The sequence below is a fragment of the Nannobrachium achirus genome, assembly GCF_963921795.1.
Source record: "Nannobrachium achirus genome assembly, chromosome: 24".
Lineage (NCBI taxonomy): Eukaryota > Metazoa > Chordata > Actinopteri > Myctophiformes > Myctophidae > Nannobrachium > Nannobrachium achirus.
In genome coordinates, this window is record NC_137831.1 from 33,473,167 (window position 1) to 33,494,352 (window position 21,186).

The 21,186-nt window shown below is 46.5% G+C and overlaps 1 protein-coding gene across 1 annotated transcript; it reads left to right on the forward strand.

Moving 5' to 3' along the window:
* Window positions 1-5,348: 5,348 nt before the first annotated feature.
* On the forward strand, window positions 5,349-21,170 carry LOC308280409 (indian hedgehog B protein-like; the record flags this gene model as incomplete). Its single annotated transcript, XM_080720677.1, has 3 exons — window positions 5,349-5,651; window positions 13,585-13,846; window positions 20,464-21,170. 3 exons carry the CDS (start codon window positions 5,349-5,351, stop codon window positions 21,168-21,170), a joined length of 1,272 nt encoding a protein of 423 aa, XP_080576803.1.
* Window positions 21,171-21,186: the final 16 nt, after the last annotated feature.

The following is a 21,186-nucleotide window of genomic DNA, read 5'->3' on the forward strand; positions in this document are numbered from 1 at the left end:
TCTACTAGCCTAGCTCAGCTGTGTTTAGCCATTAGCTTACTATGCCTAACTCTAACCCTAACTTTAATCTCAGTAAAACTATGCCTAACCCTAACCCTAACCCAACCCTAACCATAACCTCCGTGGGGTGAGGCGCTATCATTCCTTCCGACGCTACGTTGTCGTTGTCGTGGATCAAAGCGACCGCTTGTTCTGCCCCGCGCCGCACGACGAGCGCTCCTGTTCTCGATCTCACTGATTCTCAAAAAAACTGTGGCATATACACTCAAACGTTATGTTGGTTTGTTTACTGTCGAGTGAGAAAACAATGTTGCTCATTAAGTTAAACATCTGGGGACCCCTCAATATAATTTGGGGACGCCCCTGGGTTGAGAACCACTGATGTATAGTGGGTTTAGTGTTGGAGGTGGGTGGAGGAAGTGTCATTGAACAAACAGGGACTTCCAGGCAGGGTTTAAAATAAATGAATTAACGGCAGAATCTTTTGGTGGTGAGTATCTTAAAGGAGCTATAGTCAACTTTTTCTTGAAAAACGGACACTAAAATAAAAATGTTTCGAAAATATTTTATAAAAAGAGATTCTTTACTGCTTTCCCTCAGAGGTGTACATTTACTTAACTACTGTACTTAAGTACAATTTTGAGGTATTTGTACTTTAATTGAGTATATCCAATTTCCAATGCGTTGCGATGCGACGCATTGTGAGCTTGTAGATCTGCTATTTTCAAATGATTTCTATACATTTGAAAACTTGAAATGGGACATTCTGCCTAATCAGTACTTTTACTTTTGGTACTTTAAGTACATTTTGGTGCCATTACTTTTGTACTTTTACTCAAGTACATTTTGAACTCCGGACTTCTACTTGTAACAGAGTATTTCTGCATTGTGGTATTGATACTTTTACTTTTTACTTAGTACTTTTTCCACCACTGCTTTCCCTGGACACCGGTGTGTGTACTGCTGGTTTTAAAGTCTAGTCTAATTAGGAGCTACTTTAGACATATAAAGTAAGAACATCAAGGGGCGCTCTCGCAGCGCAGGGTGCACCTGTCCACGACAGAGTCTATAAGGCAGGGTTCCCCAATTAGTTTTCCCCAAGGGCCGAATCATGTCTAGGGTACCAAGCTGAGGGCCACAACATTACAGGGGGCGACGGTGGCGTTCCCACTACTCCAGCGACAGTTCAGATATCGTCGTTGTCGGGTGAAAATCTTGTACGTCCAAAACCGTTCGTTTTGCATTTATCATTTTAAAAATGTTTTAAACTAGTGATAACAGCCGATCTACAAGCACACAACGCCTCGCACCGCGAGGCGCTGTGTGCTTGTAGATCTGCTGTTTTCACTACTTTTGTGAGACGGCCTTGAATGATGAAGCAGGGCTTTACTTTGCGAATGAATGTACAAATTTGGAGATACAAGGTTTCCACCTGACAATGACGATATACTAGTGTTGTTGCTGCTCTTATACCACCATTATTACTGGGGTTGGTGGGGGCCAGACAGTAGCCCCCCGTGGGGGCCCGCAGGCCGCCTATTGGGGAACCCTGCCATAGGGGTTCAGATCCACACCTTTCCATGTCACAACCCCCCAAATTGATATGTATTTGATACCGCAGATCCCCATTAGTGATGGGACGATGATCGTTATTATCGTTTATCGTGATAAAAAACACTCACGATAATCATATCGTGGAGATTTCATTTATCATGATATCGTCCTCCGTCATGCACCGAGATAAATTCACCTTTTATTTGCCGAGCATCATATCCGGTACCACTTTTAGACCCTCTATAATTGGTAAAAGGCACTTATAATAATAATATGTACTTGATAGTCTTTTTTCACTCTCTATCAAATGTCTTTGCCAAAACATAGCCGATCTACAAGCTAACATTGCGACGAGTTTGTGGATCTGCTTTTTTTTTTTTTTTTGCAAACGCTCCGTCCCAGGATAATGGATTTTGATTATCGCGATAATATCGTAAATCACAAATTCTTTTGTCACAATAATCGTGATATGAAATTTTCATTATCGTCCCCTCCCTAATCCTCATTTGACAAATGTGCCAGGCGGGGACCCCCGGAAGAGAATATTTGTCACAGTTTATTCAACATTTTCCAATCTTTTCCAAAGATATTTCTAATATTTTAAAACATAGCAGATGTACTACAATGTCATGAATCTGAATCCATTACAAAATTTTCCTTGGGCTAGGAATGGCCCCCAAAAACACCCACAAAACTGTGAAAGTGATGACTCATCACTAAACCATCGTTTTGTGTGGCCATTTCTAGCCCAAGGAAAGTTTTTGACAAACCCCTAGTTAGACCCCTCACATCCTACTTAAAGCAGATTTCTTTTTCTGGGTATTTTCCTCCTTTATAGAAAGTCGATGGGAGCCCAACTTGATATGGATAATTCTATGGGTAATTTTCAAAATAAAGTTTGGTACCCAATTAAGGCTAAAATCCATCGTTATAGGTCCTAAAGAAGCTTCAAAAAAAGTTTGGTGCTTTTATCCACTTCGTTTCGATAATTTTGTTAAGCCAACCCACTAGTTGCCTTGCCTCCCAGACAAGCCACATCCACATTGCAGGCCTTTTCTCGGGGGAGAGTGACATATTGACTCAAGGTGTTGCAGCATCTAAGGAATGCTATTGAAGTCTCAATTGGAAAGTCACTGTTTGACTGTATGGTTCATGGAACCATTTGACATGTTTCTATCCTTAAATTCCTGAGGTGGGCCTAATAGCCCAAACGCTTTTCTAGCATTATAAGCAGTGGTGTAAACTAAAGTAACTAAGTACATTGAGGTATTTGTACTTTACTTGAGTATTTCCAATATCCAGTACTTTTACCTCTACTCCACTACATCTCGGGTCAAAATATTGTACTTTTACTCCACTACATGTATTTGAAAACTTTAGTTACTAGTTAGTTTGCAGATATAAATTATAATATCATAAAACATACATTAACCACTTTAGCCCTATTCTATACCTTAGCTATTTGAAAATAGATGCGACGCGTTGTGAGCTTGTAGATCTGGTATTTTGTACTTTTACTTCTGCTATTTTGTATTACTTTTGGTACTTTTAGTACATTTCGATGCCAATACTTCCGTAATTTTACTCAAGTACATTTTGAATTCTGGACTTTTACTTGTTTAGGGTGCCCTCACACCAAAATACCTAGAGTGGAATCCGCCAATGCATTTCAATGAGAATGGAGCGTTTTTTTTTGCCAGTAGAGGATTTCTGCTAAAAACGCTCCATTCTCATTGAAATGCATTGGCAGATTACACTCTAGGTATTTTGGTGTGTGGGCACCCTAACGGAGTATTTTTACATTGCAGAATTGATACTTTTACTCAAGTAAAAAAAAAACTAGTAGGCCTACTTTATCCACCACTGATTATAAGTGAAACTGTGGAAAGTGATATTTTTTGCGTAATGTGGATTCGGTTCAAGCCACTTTGATGGCGCATGATGGGGCAGAGTAGAGCGGAGTCTCAGTGGGGTACGGTCCCGTCCCAGTCGCCGGGTATTGGATGTCTTGTCTCCGTTCAGTGAAACCGGACCTGTTGTCCCCCCCGACATAATTCACCGCGCCTCTCACCGATCCGTTCCGTTTTCCGCGGCCTTGATCCCCGTGCACAATGCCGGGAGGCCGGGAGCCCCCGTCTCCTCCCAGTTATTCTAGGCCTATAATCCGTCTGCCTGTCTGCTGCGAAAACTGGACTGCTGTCTGTGTATGCGAGCGCGCACCTGCGTCCGGCTCCGTGCGCACGCGTCTCAGGTTTGTGCTGTCGATTTGAAGACATTCGCAAGCACAGGCGAGTCCAAAGGACAATGTCAGCGCCAGGCCGCCAGTCTAGACGGCCAAGTGGGCTGATGTTTGTCTACACAATAAAACCCTGAGTGTCGATATGACTCTGACATTGTACAGTGCTAGGGAACCGATGGTTTCATTTGTACACTTTCAGAGTCGCGTCGAGTGGGACAAAGCGCCAAGCGGAGACACTGAGTGAAGATGATGAAGGCAGGAGGAGAGGAGAGGTGCGGCGAGCGCAGGCTACATGCATGGGATCAGACAGAGTAGGGCTGTCACGATTATGACATTTGACATTAATTAAGTGATTAATTGTCACTCAAATGATTGCGATTAACGATTCAATTGTGTTTCTGTTGTTGACAATTACATTTCTGTTTGGCTTGTAGTTGCACATGGCAGATATGACACATAACCTACAAAGAAATGACTGACATATTTGACAACTTTATACTTAAAAAAGAACATTGATATAGTGGAAGCCGACCTACAACGCGTCGCGATGCAAAGCTTGTAGATCTGCTATTTCCACTATGTTCGACTTTTTTCAACATGGAAACCATAATGAAAAATAATCGCGATTATGTCAAATAACCACGATCATTAGACGATTATGTACTAATTGTGACAGCCCTAGGCCAGAGGGCAGGGCTTGCAGGGTGCGGTCTAAACTCTAACCCCCTCCACGGCACCTCATCTGTAGTCGGATCTCTTCCATTTCCATGTGTGCCAACAACCCTGCTGCTGCTGCTGCTTACGCCACAGGGACGCATTGAGAACAGCAGCACAGTGGCACTAACCGCTGCGGGGACACCGTTTGACCGCCGTGCCCAGAGGGCGCAGCCAGCCCACGCACCAAGCCTGCATGTGTGAGTGAGTGAGTGAGTGTGTGTGTGTGAGTGTGTGTGTGTATGTATGTGTTTGTCTGTCTGTGGACCTTCTCTGGTCGTTTCTCACAGCTACACACAGAGAGACATGCTTTGAACCTGGCTGCCAAGATAAACGGACGTCGCCTATTTATGCCCCTGCCTCCCCCATGGACCTGGGATAGGAGACAGAGGAGGGCAGCCAGCAGCGGGAGGAGGGGGACCACCGGAGGACCATCATCGGGCGAGATCTTTTGCAACGGTGACCGGCTTGATAACGCGGCGTCTCCGGCGGACTGCATGAATGCGCAAAGTGGCCACTTTTACGCGCTGGGGATGGCGACCTGTGGGGGCTCCGCTGCCCTGGGTCCTGTTCTCCTCTCTACCTCGGGCTCTAAAGCGCCCGGGGAGATAGAATAAAAACGGGGACATCTTCAACCGCTTATCCGGAATCGGGTGTTAACAGTTCCAACGGAGATTTCCCAGTGTTCCCTCTCCTGAGCAACTTCCTCCGGGGGGGATCCCCAGGCGTTCCCAGGCCAGTTGTGGAGGAGGAGACATTAAAGACGAAATAATACATCGGTGACACTATTGCCACCCGCCGGGGTGTGTTGCGCACGCCGGCACCCCGGGGTGGATCATCAATGCTGCTCCCGAAGCTGGTGACGTACCTCGCCGGGTGCGTCTTCCTCGTCTCGCCGCCGGCCAGCGAGGGCTGCGGGCCGGGCCGGGGCTATGGCAAGAGGCGGTCGCCGCGGAAGCTCGCGCCGCTCGCCTACAAGCAGTTCAGCCCCAACGTGGCGGAGAAGACGCTCGGCGCCAGCGGGAGGTACGAGGGGAAGATCACGCGCAGCTCCGAGCGCTTCAAGGAGCTCACGCCCAACTACAACCCCGACATCATCTTCAAGGACGAGGAGAACACGGGGGCGGACCGCATGATGACCCAGGTAGGCTCGCAGTGAAACCTTGTTTTATAGACCAGTGGTTTAAGTGGTCCTTGACGGGGTTCCAGGTGGTCCCCGGCTAAATGATGGAGAGTCGGTATAACCAAACGGACCCTTATAGACCTTTAACTCTTGCGCGTTTTACGTGCTCCAGAAAGAGTTAACTTATTGTTAAACATATCTGCATTAGGCCTACTTCATTTACAAGAAGTCTACCCAATTAGAGAATGTAGGAGAATTTGATATTTTGAACGTTTTGCCTGTTATCTCGTATACCACATCAATACAGCATGGAATTGTGGACAAAATCCTATCCAATAACAAAATATTCTGGGTCTGAGAAGCTACATCTCATCAAATGGTGGTCCGTGGCTCAAATGCCCAATAACTAATGGACCTTGATATGAAAAGGGTTGGAAACCACTGTTATAGAATAGACGTCTCTCTCTGGAACACTGCGGGCCGGGTCCCCCTCCTCGCCTACAATGAATGTTGCACTTTGTCCAGCCTGTAAAACGCGTGGAGGCTGTTATCGATCCAGCGGTTATTGACTCCTTCTCCGGTTGCAGCGGACTGGCCCGTTTTGCGCTCCTTAAAGGCCACTACTCCATTCTCAACTGAACTCATACAATATTATTATTAAGACGAAAACAGTTGACTTAAGAAATGCGTGTCTCTAGTCTGTGCGGGTTAATTTGATCTGATTTACAGCGGCTTCTAGAATATTTTGACAGAATTTATGGTAACCAGATCGCTCGCCCAAATTCACACTCGCCCGAAAGCTCTTGCCCAAAGCTTTGGTCGACTCGCCCCAGAGGTGCGGTCTGGTCAGCCGCAAACGCAAACCATAAATAATAATGTATTTCATAAAAGACTGATGGCCTATAGTTAAGCTTAAGCCTATCATGAACGGAAAAAAAGAAAATAAAGAAATGCAATGGCCTCAAACCTTGCATGTATACAGTCTGCCTAAAAGTGCGCAACCCGTCTAAAAAAAAAGAGCACGGAAAAGTGGTTGCTCTTAATTAAAACACTATGTCCTCTGTTTTGCATCAGTTTTTTTGGGGGGAAAACAGCCGATAAGTTGTATTTGGTCAGAAAACCTGGGTCAAGCCGTTTAGTGATGTTTACCATTTCGTTTTTAGCCTCCCCGACTGGCCAGAGTTAACGGTCGCCTTTTGGACTGTCAAATGTTTTACGACGCCGGCATTGATGTGGTCCCCGGGCTGGAATTTATTTGACTCCCAATTCCCCAGGAATAAAGTATTTATATCTGCCTCTCGCGACCGCGGGCTTCCTCTCAAAAAGCACCAGCCGTTTATGTCCACACAGACACACACGCATGCACGCACGCACGCACGCAGGCTACACGCATAACACACACACGCGCGCACACACACACACACACACACACACAGGGGCGTCACAAGGGGGGAGGGAAGTGGGACTGAGTTACTAGGGCCCAAGGTGGAGGGGCCCTAGTAACTTTAGCTATTGGAAAATAGCAGATATACAAGCTCACAGCGCGGCTGAATGCCGCGCTGCGAGCTTGTAGATCTGCTATTTTTGAAAAATCGTGAAAATGTTTGCAAATCTTTGAATATATGTATTTTTTAAGCAAACATTTGTAACTAAAATTCCCTGGTCCCTGGAACTAAATATTTTGAGATGGGGGTCCGTGGCCAAACACATATCATCTTGGGGGTCCTTGACGTGAAAAAGCACCACTGACATGGAAACATAGGTTTCTTCTCTTGCACACATTTTCACAATAAAAAAAAAAAATGCCGCTGTAAGCTTGTCTATCTACTATTTTTCAATAGTTAACATTCATGGGGGGCTCGCATTGAATCGTTGTACCCAGGGCCCAGAGTTTGTTGTGACGCCCCTGCACACACACACACACACACACACACACACACACACACACACACACACGGTCCCACGTGGGAATGAAAGTGCCCCACTCTCCTCTCCTCTCCTCTCTCTAGCTGTCACCTCTCTCTCTCTCTCTCTCCCTCTCTCCCGGCGCGGTCACGCCGCGAGGCGCGCGTCTACAGCGCCATTGACCTGCGCACAATTTATGGGCTCCAGACGCCCGGCGACCGCCGCCGCCCGCCGGGCCCGGCCGCAGGAGACAGCCTCCTGTTTGTTTGTTTTTTAACCATTCCGTGTTATTTTTCTGTTTGTGTTTTTTTTCTCTCTCTCTCGCTAAAGCCACGCTGCTGGTCTGCGAAAATAGTCCCCACTTCTTCACTTGTGTTTCTTGGGGGCCTTAATTATACACATTTTTTTCGCCTCTTATTTTTTATTCGGCGGGCGGTGTGGAGGTGGTGGTGCATGGTGACGTCCTTGTTGGTGCCGGGGGCGTCATTTGGGGGGGGGGGGGCACTAGGAGGGGGCAGTTGCCACCCCCCTAGTGATCACCTTTAACCTCAAATTTGGTTATTTTATAGGCCCTAATACTGTCCCCAACAGGGACGTGCAGAGAGCGTGAGAGGCAGGGGCATACATTTCTAAAAGGGCTTTTGGTGAAAATATTGACAATAGCAGACTTCCAAGTTCACAACAGCGCGTCGCGCTGCGCTTGGAGGTCGGCTGTTTTTGGTGTGTGATACCACACTAAACTAAGCATAATCTGATTTCATCACAATCGATGCCCGTCCATCTACGTAAAGTACTGTAAATGTGACACGTGTTATAATCTAGTCCAGGGCTCTTCAACAGGGGGTCCTCAGGGTTAGTACAGGGGGTCCTCCAAATCTTTGTGTGATAGAAACCTTTTTTTCTCCTTATTTATATTAACCACTTGAACCCTAGCGTCCATATTCTGAGAACTTTAGCCAAACATAGCAGATCTACAAGCGTTGTGAGCTTGTAGATCTGCTATTTTCTGCAAAGAGCTTTGGTGTAGAGGGAAAAAAGAGTATACCAGGTACAGAGTGAAAGGTCAAGTTTATTAAGTATTAAGTTTATTCAATATCTGTCAAGTATATCAAGTAGTTAAATATCTGAAAACACAAATTAACATGAATCCAAAATACACTGATGATTGGGCTGTCAAACAATGAAACTATATGGAATCTATGAACAGGTTGTGGGGGTCCCTGCTTCATCTCTCTCTCAACTAAGGGGTCCTTGGCCTGAAAACGTTGAAGACCCCATATCTAGTCCCCTTTTATTGTATGCAACCATTCATGTATTAACCACCTTCAAAGTGGCATCCCCATTTTGAGAATGTCATTATAGGCGAACACCTTCAAAGATTTTCTCTTTCTCTCACTTTTCTATTTTAGAAAATGGAGCATTAAGCGGTAACTTATTTTTTGCCACCTCCCCTGTTTCTTTAATTCTGAAATGACGCCTCTGCATGGTTGTTGCGCCGGTGGCTCACACACTGCTCACACAGGACGGGACTGTGTTCGCGTCTGGAGGTGCGTCAACCTCGGGAGCCGCTCGGTGTTTGTGTAGCTCGTGGTTTTTTAGTGCTAAACCGCTCCTACTAGCAGACCCCCGTCGACCCCGGACCTTGAAAGGAAAGCCAACAAAATTCATTCAGTCTGATTTATGGACGGCCGGGTCGGTTCTCTGACCGCAGAGAGTTAAGGGGGAGAAGGGGGGGGAAAAAAGAAGGGAAATAGACGTTAAAATCCACACTGTCCAGTTGAACAGAAAGGGCATCTATGGACGGTGGACTCCGCCGTGGTCTATTCTTATCACAAGTCAGGCTCAGGCCAGAGAGAGACAGCTCAGCATGGATGGGGGGGAAAAAAGACATTTATTGGTTTTAATTCCGACGTTTCACTCTTAATACGACTTGAGTTTAGTGAGAGCCGGCATCCCTGAAGCTGCTGTTTCAGAGCCAGAGGTCTGCTCATACAGTAGCAGCAGAGGAATAGCCTAACCCAGGGTTCCTCAATCAGATTTCCCCACAACGTGCGAGGCGTTGTGTGCTTGCAGATCTGCTGTTTGTAATTGGTGATGTAATATGGCTACACACACACATATTGCTATGGCAAAATGCTGAGGAAAACACATTGCTATGGCAAAACGCTGAGGAAAGGTGGCTACAGATAGTGGCTACAGATAATTGGTGATGTAATATGATGTAATATGGCTACGCACACACGCATATTGCTATGGCAAAACGCTGAGGAAAACACATTGCTATGGCAAAACGCTGAGGAAAAGTGGCTACAGACACTCGCACAGCCACTCTTAGGAGCGGTTTACCACCGCTCAAAAACTACAGTGCAACTGCAACAGGCGCTTCTCGATCGCTCAGATCCCGCCCATAAAGCTGCCGCTGATTGGTTCAAACCGGGGCGCTGTCTCTGACCTTGCTTTCTTCGGGGCCGGTTCAGGTTCTTTCTCCCGCCTATGGGATGAACCAGAGGTGAACTTTTCCACCGAGAAACCGAGTTGGTTCTGAACCGTAAAAGTTGGTTCGGAACTATTCGCAAGAACAAACCATGGTTCCAAGAAAGTTGCCATCTCATAGGTGGGAGTAAGAACCCGAACCGGTTCTTTGCTGGTGGAAACGGCCCCATAGTTTACTAAAAGAGAAAACATAATGTGTTTAGCAGGGACGTGCAGGCCATTGGAAAAAGCGGGACAACTCCCTAACGGCCGGTTCATTCCCGGACGGTCCAGGCCTGCCATTAGGAAAAAATTAAACTGTTTTCACAAAAGTAGTGAAAACAGCCGATCTACAAGCACACAACGCCTCGCACCGCAAGGTGTTTTGTGCTTGTAGATCTGCTGTTTTCACTAGTTTAAATCATTTTTTAAATGATAAATACAAAACAAACGGTTTTGGACATACAAGGTTTCCACCCGACAACGACGAAATATAACTAATGTAATTGGCCCACTGGCTTGTCACTTGTCATGATCTGAAATGGCATATCTTTGAGTAGCAGCAGCTATCTCTCTCTATAGCGCGCAATGAGGGCCTCTCCAATTCTTTTTCCCGGGCTGAATCAGGGGCCCAGCACGTCCCTGGTGTTTAGGCTTTACAATTAATCTCTTTCAGTTATTTAGCACGTTTGTCACACGACCACACATGTGTAGAGAAATAGAACATGGAATTGTGCACCGGGGGCCTCAATGGGCCCTTCTCACTTTGTGTTTGCTCACCCTCAACAGACCCTCGGTTTCGGAGGTCCTCTATTAGGTCCTCTGTTCTGTATGTGCCAGACCCCCACCGCCCCGCCAGCCCACCCCACCCCACCAACCACCCTATAACTTCACCCTCTCTGCCCTCGGCTCCATCCTTCACAGGCCTTAGCGTATATAGGAGCCCCACTGGCTCCCTCTTTCACCACGGAGAGCAAACAACCACGGGACAGCCGCGTTGCATTGTGGGTATTCAAGGCCCTAGCCACAGAGAAGGCTGGTGGTGAAGAGGATGGAGAGGAGGGTGGGGGTGGGGGTGGAGGTGTAGGGTGGAGGTTGTTGGTCAGGCTGCTGGAAGAGGGGATAGTTTGGTTGGATGGATGGAGAGAGTACAGGCAGTACAAACAGGGGCGTCACAAGGGGGGAAAAGTGGGACTGAGTTACTAGGGCCCAAGGTGGAGAGGCCTTAATTATGTTATACTTTAGCTGTTGAAAAATAGCAGATATACAAGCTCACAGCAAGACACTGATCGCCGCACTGCAAGCTTGTAGATCTGCTATTTTTGAAAAGTTGTGAAAATGTGTGCAAATCTTTGAATACATATTCAAATATATATAGGGTTATCATTTTGGGGATCCTTCACATGAAAAGGTTTGAGCACCAATGACATAGAAACATAGTTTTTTTCCAAAAACCTCAGAAGGATTTGAAATAATCAAAGACTTTAAAAAAAAAGAAAAAAATAGCAGATCTACAAGCTCGCAGCGCGGCACTCGGTGCCGCGCTGTGAGCTTGTATATCTGCTATTTTTTAAATAGTTAAAGCATTCATGGGGGGCCCACAGTGAATCCTTGTACCCAGGGCCCAGAATTTGGTGAGACACCCCTGAGTACAAATGCAGAGTGTTCATTTTATTGACTGTAAATGGAACCGAACTGACCTTGACGGGCCCACTTGGTTTCATTTGTTTCAATCACTGTGCGGCACTAACTACAGCAAAGCTTAAATTGATCATTATGGCTCTGTTGATTCTTCTGTCTTGACCCACGCAAAGCGGATATGGATCAAGCAAAAAGCTATGCGAGAGAGTTTGTAATACAGGGGTCTTCAACGCTTTGCATGCAGCCATCGGCCCCTTAGCTGAGAGAGAGATGAAGCAGGGACCCCCACTGCATTGTGTCGCAGATTAAACCTTTTCATATAGACTTTATACTTTAGATAGACTTGTTTGACAGCACTATCTCCGTGTACTGTATATTGTATTCACGTTAAGGTTTATTTTCAGGCAGGTGGTTTCAGTTAACCACTTAAACCACCAATACTTGGTAAACTTGACCTTTCACTTTGTACTTGGTTTCCCTTTACATTAAACCTCTTTGCCGAAAATAGCAGATATGATATTTTTTTGGGCTAAAGCTCACCTCAGAATCGTGGTCTTCATGCTGTATATGGAGATCCAGGTGGGGGAATTCAGCAGCGTTCTCGGTGGCGTCACCAAAGGCAACACACAAGAGTTCTTGTCCAACTTTATAGAGTAACCCCAAAACCCAGCTGAATTCAGTGGAGGAGTGGTGCAAGCGTGACATCACGTAGATAGCCTATAAATAGGCAACCACACTTGCAATTTCCCAGAATTACACCTTTCTAGTATCTGTGTATATATGTATGTATGCGTGTGTGTCTGTATGTAGCCTGAGTACCGCTGGGTGACCAGAGAAGTGCTGTTGAGCAGCCTTGAAATGTACATGCATGTACGAGCACGCACGCACGCACACACACACACACACACACACACACACACACACACACACACACACACACACACACACACAGCCTTGAAATGAATGGACACGACCGCTCAGTTCACACTGGTGTGAATTTTTATATATTCTGCATAGTACTGTGTTTTATTTGTCTGTCATTCTATTTTATGCGTTAAAAAAGGACCCCAATTGAAACAAGCCCAAAAGCTTTTTTGTGGTATCCGTTTAGTTGACCGTGTACCAGTGAACTGTACTGTCATGAAACTGTACCTTTTGCTATGCAAACTTTTAAACATGGGGTGGCATAGCTCAGGGGTAGAGAAACCGACATTAGAGCACGAAGGGTTCCCAAAGGGTTAATGTCGAAGAGTCCTTGAGCAAGACTCTGAACCCCTAGTTGCTCCCGGTGAGTAGGTTGGTGCCTTGCATGGTTTCCTCCTCGGTGTATGAATGTGTGTGTGAATGGGTGAATGTAATGCACAATCTATGTAAAGCGCCTTGGATAAAAGCACCATTTACCATTTAAACTATGTCTTCAATCAATCAATCAAACCTCAGTAAAACTGGGAAGCGCTCACTATCCCGACTATCCGCTGTTCCGACATGGTCGGCAGGTTAGTTACTTAGCGTCGGCAGGTTAGTTACTTAGCGTAAGGCAGGTTAGTTACTTAGCGTAAGGCAGGTTAGTTACTTAGCGTCGGCAGGTTAGTTACTGAGGTAAGGTTTACTGAGGTTAGGTTTAGGGTTGGGGGTAGAGTTAGGGTTATAGTTTTAGTGTCGGAATACCGGACCGTCGGAACTCTGATGCGGACCCAGTAAAACTATGCCTAAACCTAACCCAAACCTCAGTAGAAACTATGCCTAAACCTAACCCAAACCTCAGTAAAACTATGCCAAAACCTGACCCTAACTAAATTCGGACTAATGAGATGTAGGACTAATGAGATGTAGGACTTATGGGCAATCCCCAAAAAAGGTAGCCGATGATCATTTCTCGTCACTGTTTTTAGTCTACGAAATCAACACTTTTATTCCTCTCCTGTCCCCTCTGCAGCGCTGCAAGGACAAGCTCAACTCGCTGGCCATCTCCGTCATGAACCTGTGGCCGGGGGTCCGCCTGCGGGTCACCGAGGGCTGGGACGAGGACGGCCACCACTCGGAGGAGTCCCTGCACTACGAGGGCCGCGCGGTGGACATCACCACCTCGGACCGGGACCGCAACAAGTACGCCATGCTGGCTCGCCTGGCCGTGGAGGCCGGCTTCGACTGGGTCTACTACGAGTCCAAGGCCCACGTCCACTGCAGCGTCAAGTCAGGTGAGAGCACCCTGGGTACTTTAACCATTGAAAAATAGCAGATATACAAGCTATACAATTTTTGTATTTTATTTTATTTTTTCAAATCCTTCTAAGGTTTTTTGAAAACGTCAGTGGTGCTCATGTGAAGGACCCCCAAAATGATATGTATTTGGCCACGGACCCCTCATCTCAAAATATTTAGTTCCAGGGACCCCCCAGAGGCAAAATTTTAGTTACAAATGTTCGCTTAAAAAAATACATATATTCAAAAATGTGCGCACATTTTCACAACTTTTCAAAAATAGTAGATATACAAGCTTGTATATCTACTATCTGTGTGTATATCTGCAATAGTTTTGACTAATATCGTGAGTAACATCTAGCTATTCAACACTGTTATCGAATATCGAAGGTTGTCCTAATATCGCCCAGCCTTATTAGAGGTGCATATTAGCAGCAGGGACTAAACTGCAGTTGTCTGTTGTTGTTGTTGTTGTTGTTGTTGGGCAACTGTGCTCAGAACTGTGCTCAGAATGGTGCGTGATCCATTCCCAGTATTGTGTCAAAAGGAATGTCATCACCAGTCCCGCCACCCACAACTATTAGACTATCCTTCTGAGACCTGGCCTTTATGTCATCTGTAGTGGACATTGAGTTCTGGCGTTTATCTTTGTACTCGTTGGCGTAACCAAAGAGGACCGGCTAGGCTTTCCAATGACACCACGTGTGTGGTGTGGTGTCACTGTCACACTTATTCAACCCAGCCACCTTTACCAGGGACATGCTGGGCCGCTGATTCAGCCCGGGAAAAAGAGTTGGAGAGGCCCTCATTGCGCACTATAGAGAGAGATCTCTCTCTGTAGCGCTGCTGCTACTCAAAGATTTGCCATTTCAGATCATGACAAGTGACAAGCCAGAGTTATATTTCGTCGTTGTCGGGTGGAAACCTTGCATGTCCAAAACCGTTTGTTTTGTATATATCATTTTAAAAATGATTTAAACTAGTGAAAACAGCTGATCTACAAGCACACAACGCCTCGCACCGCGAGGCGTTGTGTCCTTGTAGATCGTCTGTTTTCACTACTTTCGTGCGACGGTCTTGTATGATGAAGCAGGGCTTTGTTTTGCGAAAAAATTTATACATTTGAAACTTGGAGATACGAGGTTTCTGTCCGACAGTGACGATTTACTTTGTTGGCCGCCCAGCCCCCAAAATGGAACGAAGGCCGACATTTTATTTTAATTTCTTTCCTAATGGCCGGCCTGGACAGGCTGGGAATCAACCGGCCGTTCGGGAGTTGCCCTGCTTTTCCCAATGGCCAGCACATCCCTGACCTTTACCCGCCAGTAATGCTCCCTAGCCCGGATACACTTGACTCCTCCCCCATCTAGCTCCACACTGACCTCCACAGCCACGCCCACACCCACTCAACCCTTCCACCTCCACCTGCCTATGGTGCCGATTTTAAAGCTTTTTTACAGCAAATGCCCGTAAATGATTTTGACTCGACTATTTAGTTTTGTTTGGTAACATTTGAATAACGTAGGTGAATGCTGGTTATTTTCCATTAACCGCCACTAACTGCCACTCACACATAACACACCTGATCAACTGATTGAATGTGGAGCTTGGCTTGCAAAGTGCACTTTGATGTCATCATCAAAGAGTACTTTGCAAGCCAAACCCCACAATCAATCCTCCAGACTTTTTTTTTCTTATTTCCACATAACAACTCAAAGGTATATTAATGACATAGTTCAATGTTGAAAATGGATGGTTCTCCCCTTAAAACTGTCACTTTAGAAATGTGCAGATACCCTCTATACACTTTGTGTTGGTTTGTTTACTGTTGAGAGAGAAAACAGTGTTGCACATTAAGTTAACCATCCTGGGGACCCCCCCACAATAATTTGGGGACCCCCACAGCTTGAGAACCACTGATCTAGTGCTCGGGTGCAATGAAAACCTGAAGGCACTCTGCTCTGAAACCGGATTTGAACACCACTGTATGACGGATCGATTTTATTTTAAATTGTGGTCTAAACTGAGAGATGTGGAACAAAAACAAACAAACAGAAGACTACTGGTGTCTACAGACCCGAAGGCACACTTTCATCTGTAATTCTACGCAGTTTTTCAACAGCATTTTATCTTTCCTCTCCATTTGTTTTTTCTTTTGGCCGACCATTTCCCAACTTTCTTTCTAACATTTCATTCTCTCTCTGACCCCTGTTCTATTCCCATAACTCATGTTTGCCTAACACAGAAACATTTGTGTGTGGATGCCTTTATCACTCTCCTTCTCTGCCATCTCATTTGCCACTCAGCTCCTGTGTCCCCCCAGAGTTATCTTACAATAAACTAATGTGTTACTACTAATAAACATTATATGGTCCAACTCTTTTGGACCCATCTAGAGATGGGGGATGAAAATTACATGTCACGATTTGCCAAAAAATAGCAGATCTAGAAGTTCTGCTATTTTTGGCGAATCGATTTGTGTAGAGCGTACCAAATGTGCTCTTTTCAGGTCCGTTGTATAGAGGGGATTAAGTGGTACTGTATTTGTAGCTAAACTAAGCTAATTCATACTGGTGTATATGTTACAGTATGTTCAAGAAACCAGTAAAAGTTGTCAAGGAGCACTCGTTTTGACGTTCACCACACACTAATCACCACCAGATGGCGACGTCAGCCACTGGATAAGAGAGTTACGTCACGCTTTGAACTCGCCGCAGACCGGAAGTGTTTACTCTTTATTTACTAGCCTAGCCTAGCCTAGCCTAGCCTAGCCTAGCCTAGCCTAGCCTAGCCTAGCCATTAGCTCCATTGTAGTCACTTGGACAGGGCGTTTAACGTGCGCTTGCCCAGGCCTTACGGCCTGGGCATAAATATAACGATTGCATTCACCACGGCTTCGTAACTCGCGCGGCGCTCCGCCGGCCGCGCGGCCCTGGCCCGCTCTTCGCGGCCACTCGCGCCTGCGGCGCTCGGGGGCGAAGAGCAGGACCAAGGTCCGCTGGCCTTCGCGCCGCTTGGGGCTTCGTGGACCCAGGGGGGCCTCGTAACTCGTTTGGGCTTCGTGGATACAGGGGGGCTTCGGTAGCCGCTCGCAGTGTCGTGGACAATAGAGCGGCGCACCGCCTGGAATACGTTGTTGTGGCGACCGCTTGCTCCGCCCCGTGCCGCATCACGAGTGCTCCGCGTCTCGAATGTGCTGGTTCTCTTATATCCGGTGACATATATATGATTCACATAGAATTACATAGAATTAATTGGCCATAGTTCAGACGGTCCAAACAACGTGCAATAATAGAGAATCAACAGAATATTGTTATTCTTATTCTTTTATTTCTTTATTTTTTTACCACAGTTTTGTAAAAACTAACGAAACTAAACTAAATCTAATTAAACTAACTAAATATTGACAATTTCACCAAACAAATAAAAACTAGACTAAAATGTTAGGGAGAGACTAGGGGAGAAGAGATCCAGTAATCCAAGTCATTTCGTGTTTGGTTGCGCTCTGAAAATAGCGGATCTACAAGCTCACAACGCATCGCGCTGCGACGCGTCGTAAGCTTGTAAATTGGCTCTTTCCAACTTGCAACGACGCCATCTAAGACTCAAACATGTGTTGACTAAATATGACAAAAACGAAAAACGGAATGAAAATGTATTCAAAAGACTATGACTAAAACTAAATCAAAATTTGCTGTCAAAATTAGCACTGCCCTAAACAAAAAGCACCTTCTTTGGTTGTTCAATGAGTGGTAACTGAGACTCTTCTTTTTTTTCCCCCCTTCCCTATTTCTCTCCTCTTTCCCCTCTTCATTCTTTCAATCCATTGTCCCCTCCTGTCTTCCTTCTTTCTCTCTTTTTCCTACCCAGATCGGGTGGCGAGTGCCCAGTCCTTGACTTGATCGGAAGGGCAACCCTTCAAGTCGTAATTATATTTCATATATATTTTTTGTTCGTGCAACAACCCCTCCCACTCACACTCCTGTTAAAGACAACACAGAAACAGTCATCTTTCCTCAATCCATCGATTGATGAAGTCAACAGGGGAATGCCACTGTGTAGGTGGTCATGAACCCGGCTTCCACCTCCCCGCTGATAACTGTCCACATCGTTTGGTTTAATAAGAATACTAAGCACTTACTGAGGGGACCATTGGACAGCAGTGACCCAGAGGGGGAAACGACCACTAGGGGGCAGCGGTGATAACTCACTGCAACCCAACTCAGATGAATGGCTGAATTGAGTGGTGGGTGGGTTCCAATCCTGACATGGGTGAGGGTCTGGGTTCAGGGACACGCATGAGAAGACCAAATACACCACGGAGCACCTGACCCGAAGTATTTGAAGACCCGGGCCCGTTTCGGGGCCCTCGAGAGCCACAGCCACAATGTCTCGGAGCGGTGACGAGAAGTACAAGTGCTCGATTGCTTGCATCAAGATCTGGCTAGTAAAGGTACATAGACATGAAGCTTATAACATTCTAAAACAGGGGTCTTCAACGTTTTCAGGCTAAGGACCCCTTAGCTGGGAGAGAGATGAAGCAGCAGGGACCCCCTCATATTGTATGTGTGATGAAGATTTTCATCGATTTCATATATAGATTCATAGACTTGTATGACAGCACTGTCATCAGTCTATGTTGGATTTGTGTTTTTATTTAACTTGACCTTTCACTCTCTACTTGGTCTGCTCTTTTTTACCTCTACACCAAACCTATTTGCCGAAAATAGACAATCTACAAGCTCTCTGCGAGGCGTTGAGAGCTTGAGATCTGCTATTTTGCATAAAGTTCTCCTCAGAATAGGGATGCGAGGGTTCAAGTTGTTAATTTAAAAGAATGATCCTATCAGAAAGATTTGGTGGCCCCCCTGTAGTAACTCTGAGGACCCCCTAGGGGTCCTCGACCCCCTGTTGAAGACCCCTATTCTAAAACACTGTAATTCCAAGGATGAGTTTCAGCCCAACGCAAGTTGATTTCGCGCTGTGCTGCAGACAATGCACAAATAGGCCTACGAGCGCACAGGACACTCATCTGTTGCATGATTGCATCTATCCGTTCAAGAGCAAGCAGACCACAGTGAAACACCAATGAACAACACCGCAGATTGACCTATATAGAGTTGACCTGTGGATAAATCCTGTCATTTATCGATTCAAAGTTATATCCAAAGGGGAACACAACCTTTAGCTGGGATCTCCCCCTAACACATATAGACTATGACCCTATGTTAACGGCTAATAGTTTTTCAGAAATCAAGGCAAAGATCCAGTTAGGGGTTGAATCTGGTTTGTCAGATGATTAAACCTGGCATTCCTTGTTTTTTGCTATCCATCGTATATAATGTGGCTTAAGTGGTTCTACATATTGGCCGCCTTCCCGTTTTCCTTTCCGCAATCTCCTTCAGTGAGACGTATCTTATCACCTGGCCTTGGCTCTCCTGCCTTCCCCAAATATTTACCGTCTCAAGTCTGATAGACTTGAGACGGTCCCATGTCACATTCAAGTGCCTGTATGGACGTATTGGAGTGACACACACACACACACACACACACACACACACACACACACACACACACACACACACACACACACACACACACACCTGGATGCATCGGCAGGCCATTTGTATTATGTGCGTTTATGTAGACTTGAACTAAATGCACACACACACACACACACACACACACACACACACACACACGTTTATGTGTTTACCTACACAGTCACGTGCAAGTCTTGAAAAATGTGCGCACACGTTGTGCTATCTGGCCTGCATACATGCACGACTACACACACATTCTCACATGCGCACGCACGCACGCACGCACGCACGCACACACACCATACACACACACACACACACACACACACACACACACACACACACCTATTCATGAATGGCAAACCGGAGCCTTTATCTTTCAGATCCACATTGTTCTTTTATGTGGAGTGGAGGAAAAGAGCAGTAAATATTTAGCTAAGGGGAGTTGGAAAGATTTACTGTGTACGCAGAGACCTTCAGGAATAATGACATCCGTTTTTCAAATCTTTGATTTTGTTCTCTCTCGCTCTCTGTCTCTATCTATCTATCTATCTATATACATATATATATATATATATATATATATATATATATATATATATATATATATATATATACACACACACACAGTATACTGTATACATATCTGTCTGTCTTTTGCAATCTCACTCTGTCTTGATTTGTCTCATTCATATCGTCGTTGTCGGGTGGAAACCTTGTATCTCCAAGTTTCAAATTTGTACGTTCTTTAGCAAAGTAAAGCCCTGCTTCATCATACAAGGCCGTCGCACAAAAGTAGTGAAAACAGCCGATCTAAGTGGATCGGCTGTTTTCACTAGTTTAAATCGTTTTTAAAATGATAATTGCAAAACGAACGGTTTTGGACATACAAGGTTTCCACCCGACAGCGACGATATATTCCTCAGTGGAGTCATGTCTATGTTGTTGTTTTGTTTTCTACTGTAAATGCCACATGCAGATAATCATACCAGGTTAGGACCGGCTGATGGAAAATCTCACCACTTTCTCCTCTCTCGGTCTCTGTCTCTCTCTCTCTCTCTCTCATTCAGAACACTCCGTAGCAGCCAAATCAGGGGGCTGTTTCCCAGGAGAGGCCCTGGTGACCTTGGACAGTGGCCTTCGGAAACCCATGCGTGACTTGCACGTGGGCGAGCGGGTGCTCTCGTGGCCGGGGAGCGGCGGCGGGAGCGGGGAGCCGGCCTTCAGCGAAGTCCTCGCGTTCCTGGACAGCGACCCCGCGGCCTGGAAGCTGTTCTACACCGTCCACACGGAGTCTGACGCCTCCCTGTCCCTCACGGCGGCGCATCTGCTCTTCGTGGCCGAGGGGAACTGCTCAGAGGGCGGCCCGGCGAACGGCTCGGCCATGAGAGCCGTGTATGCCAGCGACGCGCGGCCGGGACAGTGTGTGCTGGTGACCGAGGGGGCCGAGGCGGGGCGGGGCGGCCGGCTCTCGCGCATCTCCCGGGTGAGCGTGCGCGAGCGCCGGGGGGCGTACGCCCCGCTCACCGAGCGGGGGACAGTGGTGGTGGACGGGGTGGCGGCGTCCTGCTACGCGGCCGTCGACCGCCACGCGCTCGCCCACGGGGCGTTCGCGCCGCTCCGGCTCTTGCACCGGTGGACCGGGACCGCCGGGGCGAGGGAGGCCGCCCGGGGGACCGGACTCCACTGGTACTCGCAGGTCTTACACTGGCTGGGGAGGCTGCTGCTGGACTCGGAACGCTTCCACCCCTGGGGGACGGACCAGGTGGCCAGGTGAGGGTCTGCTGGGAGCC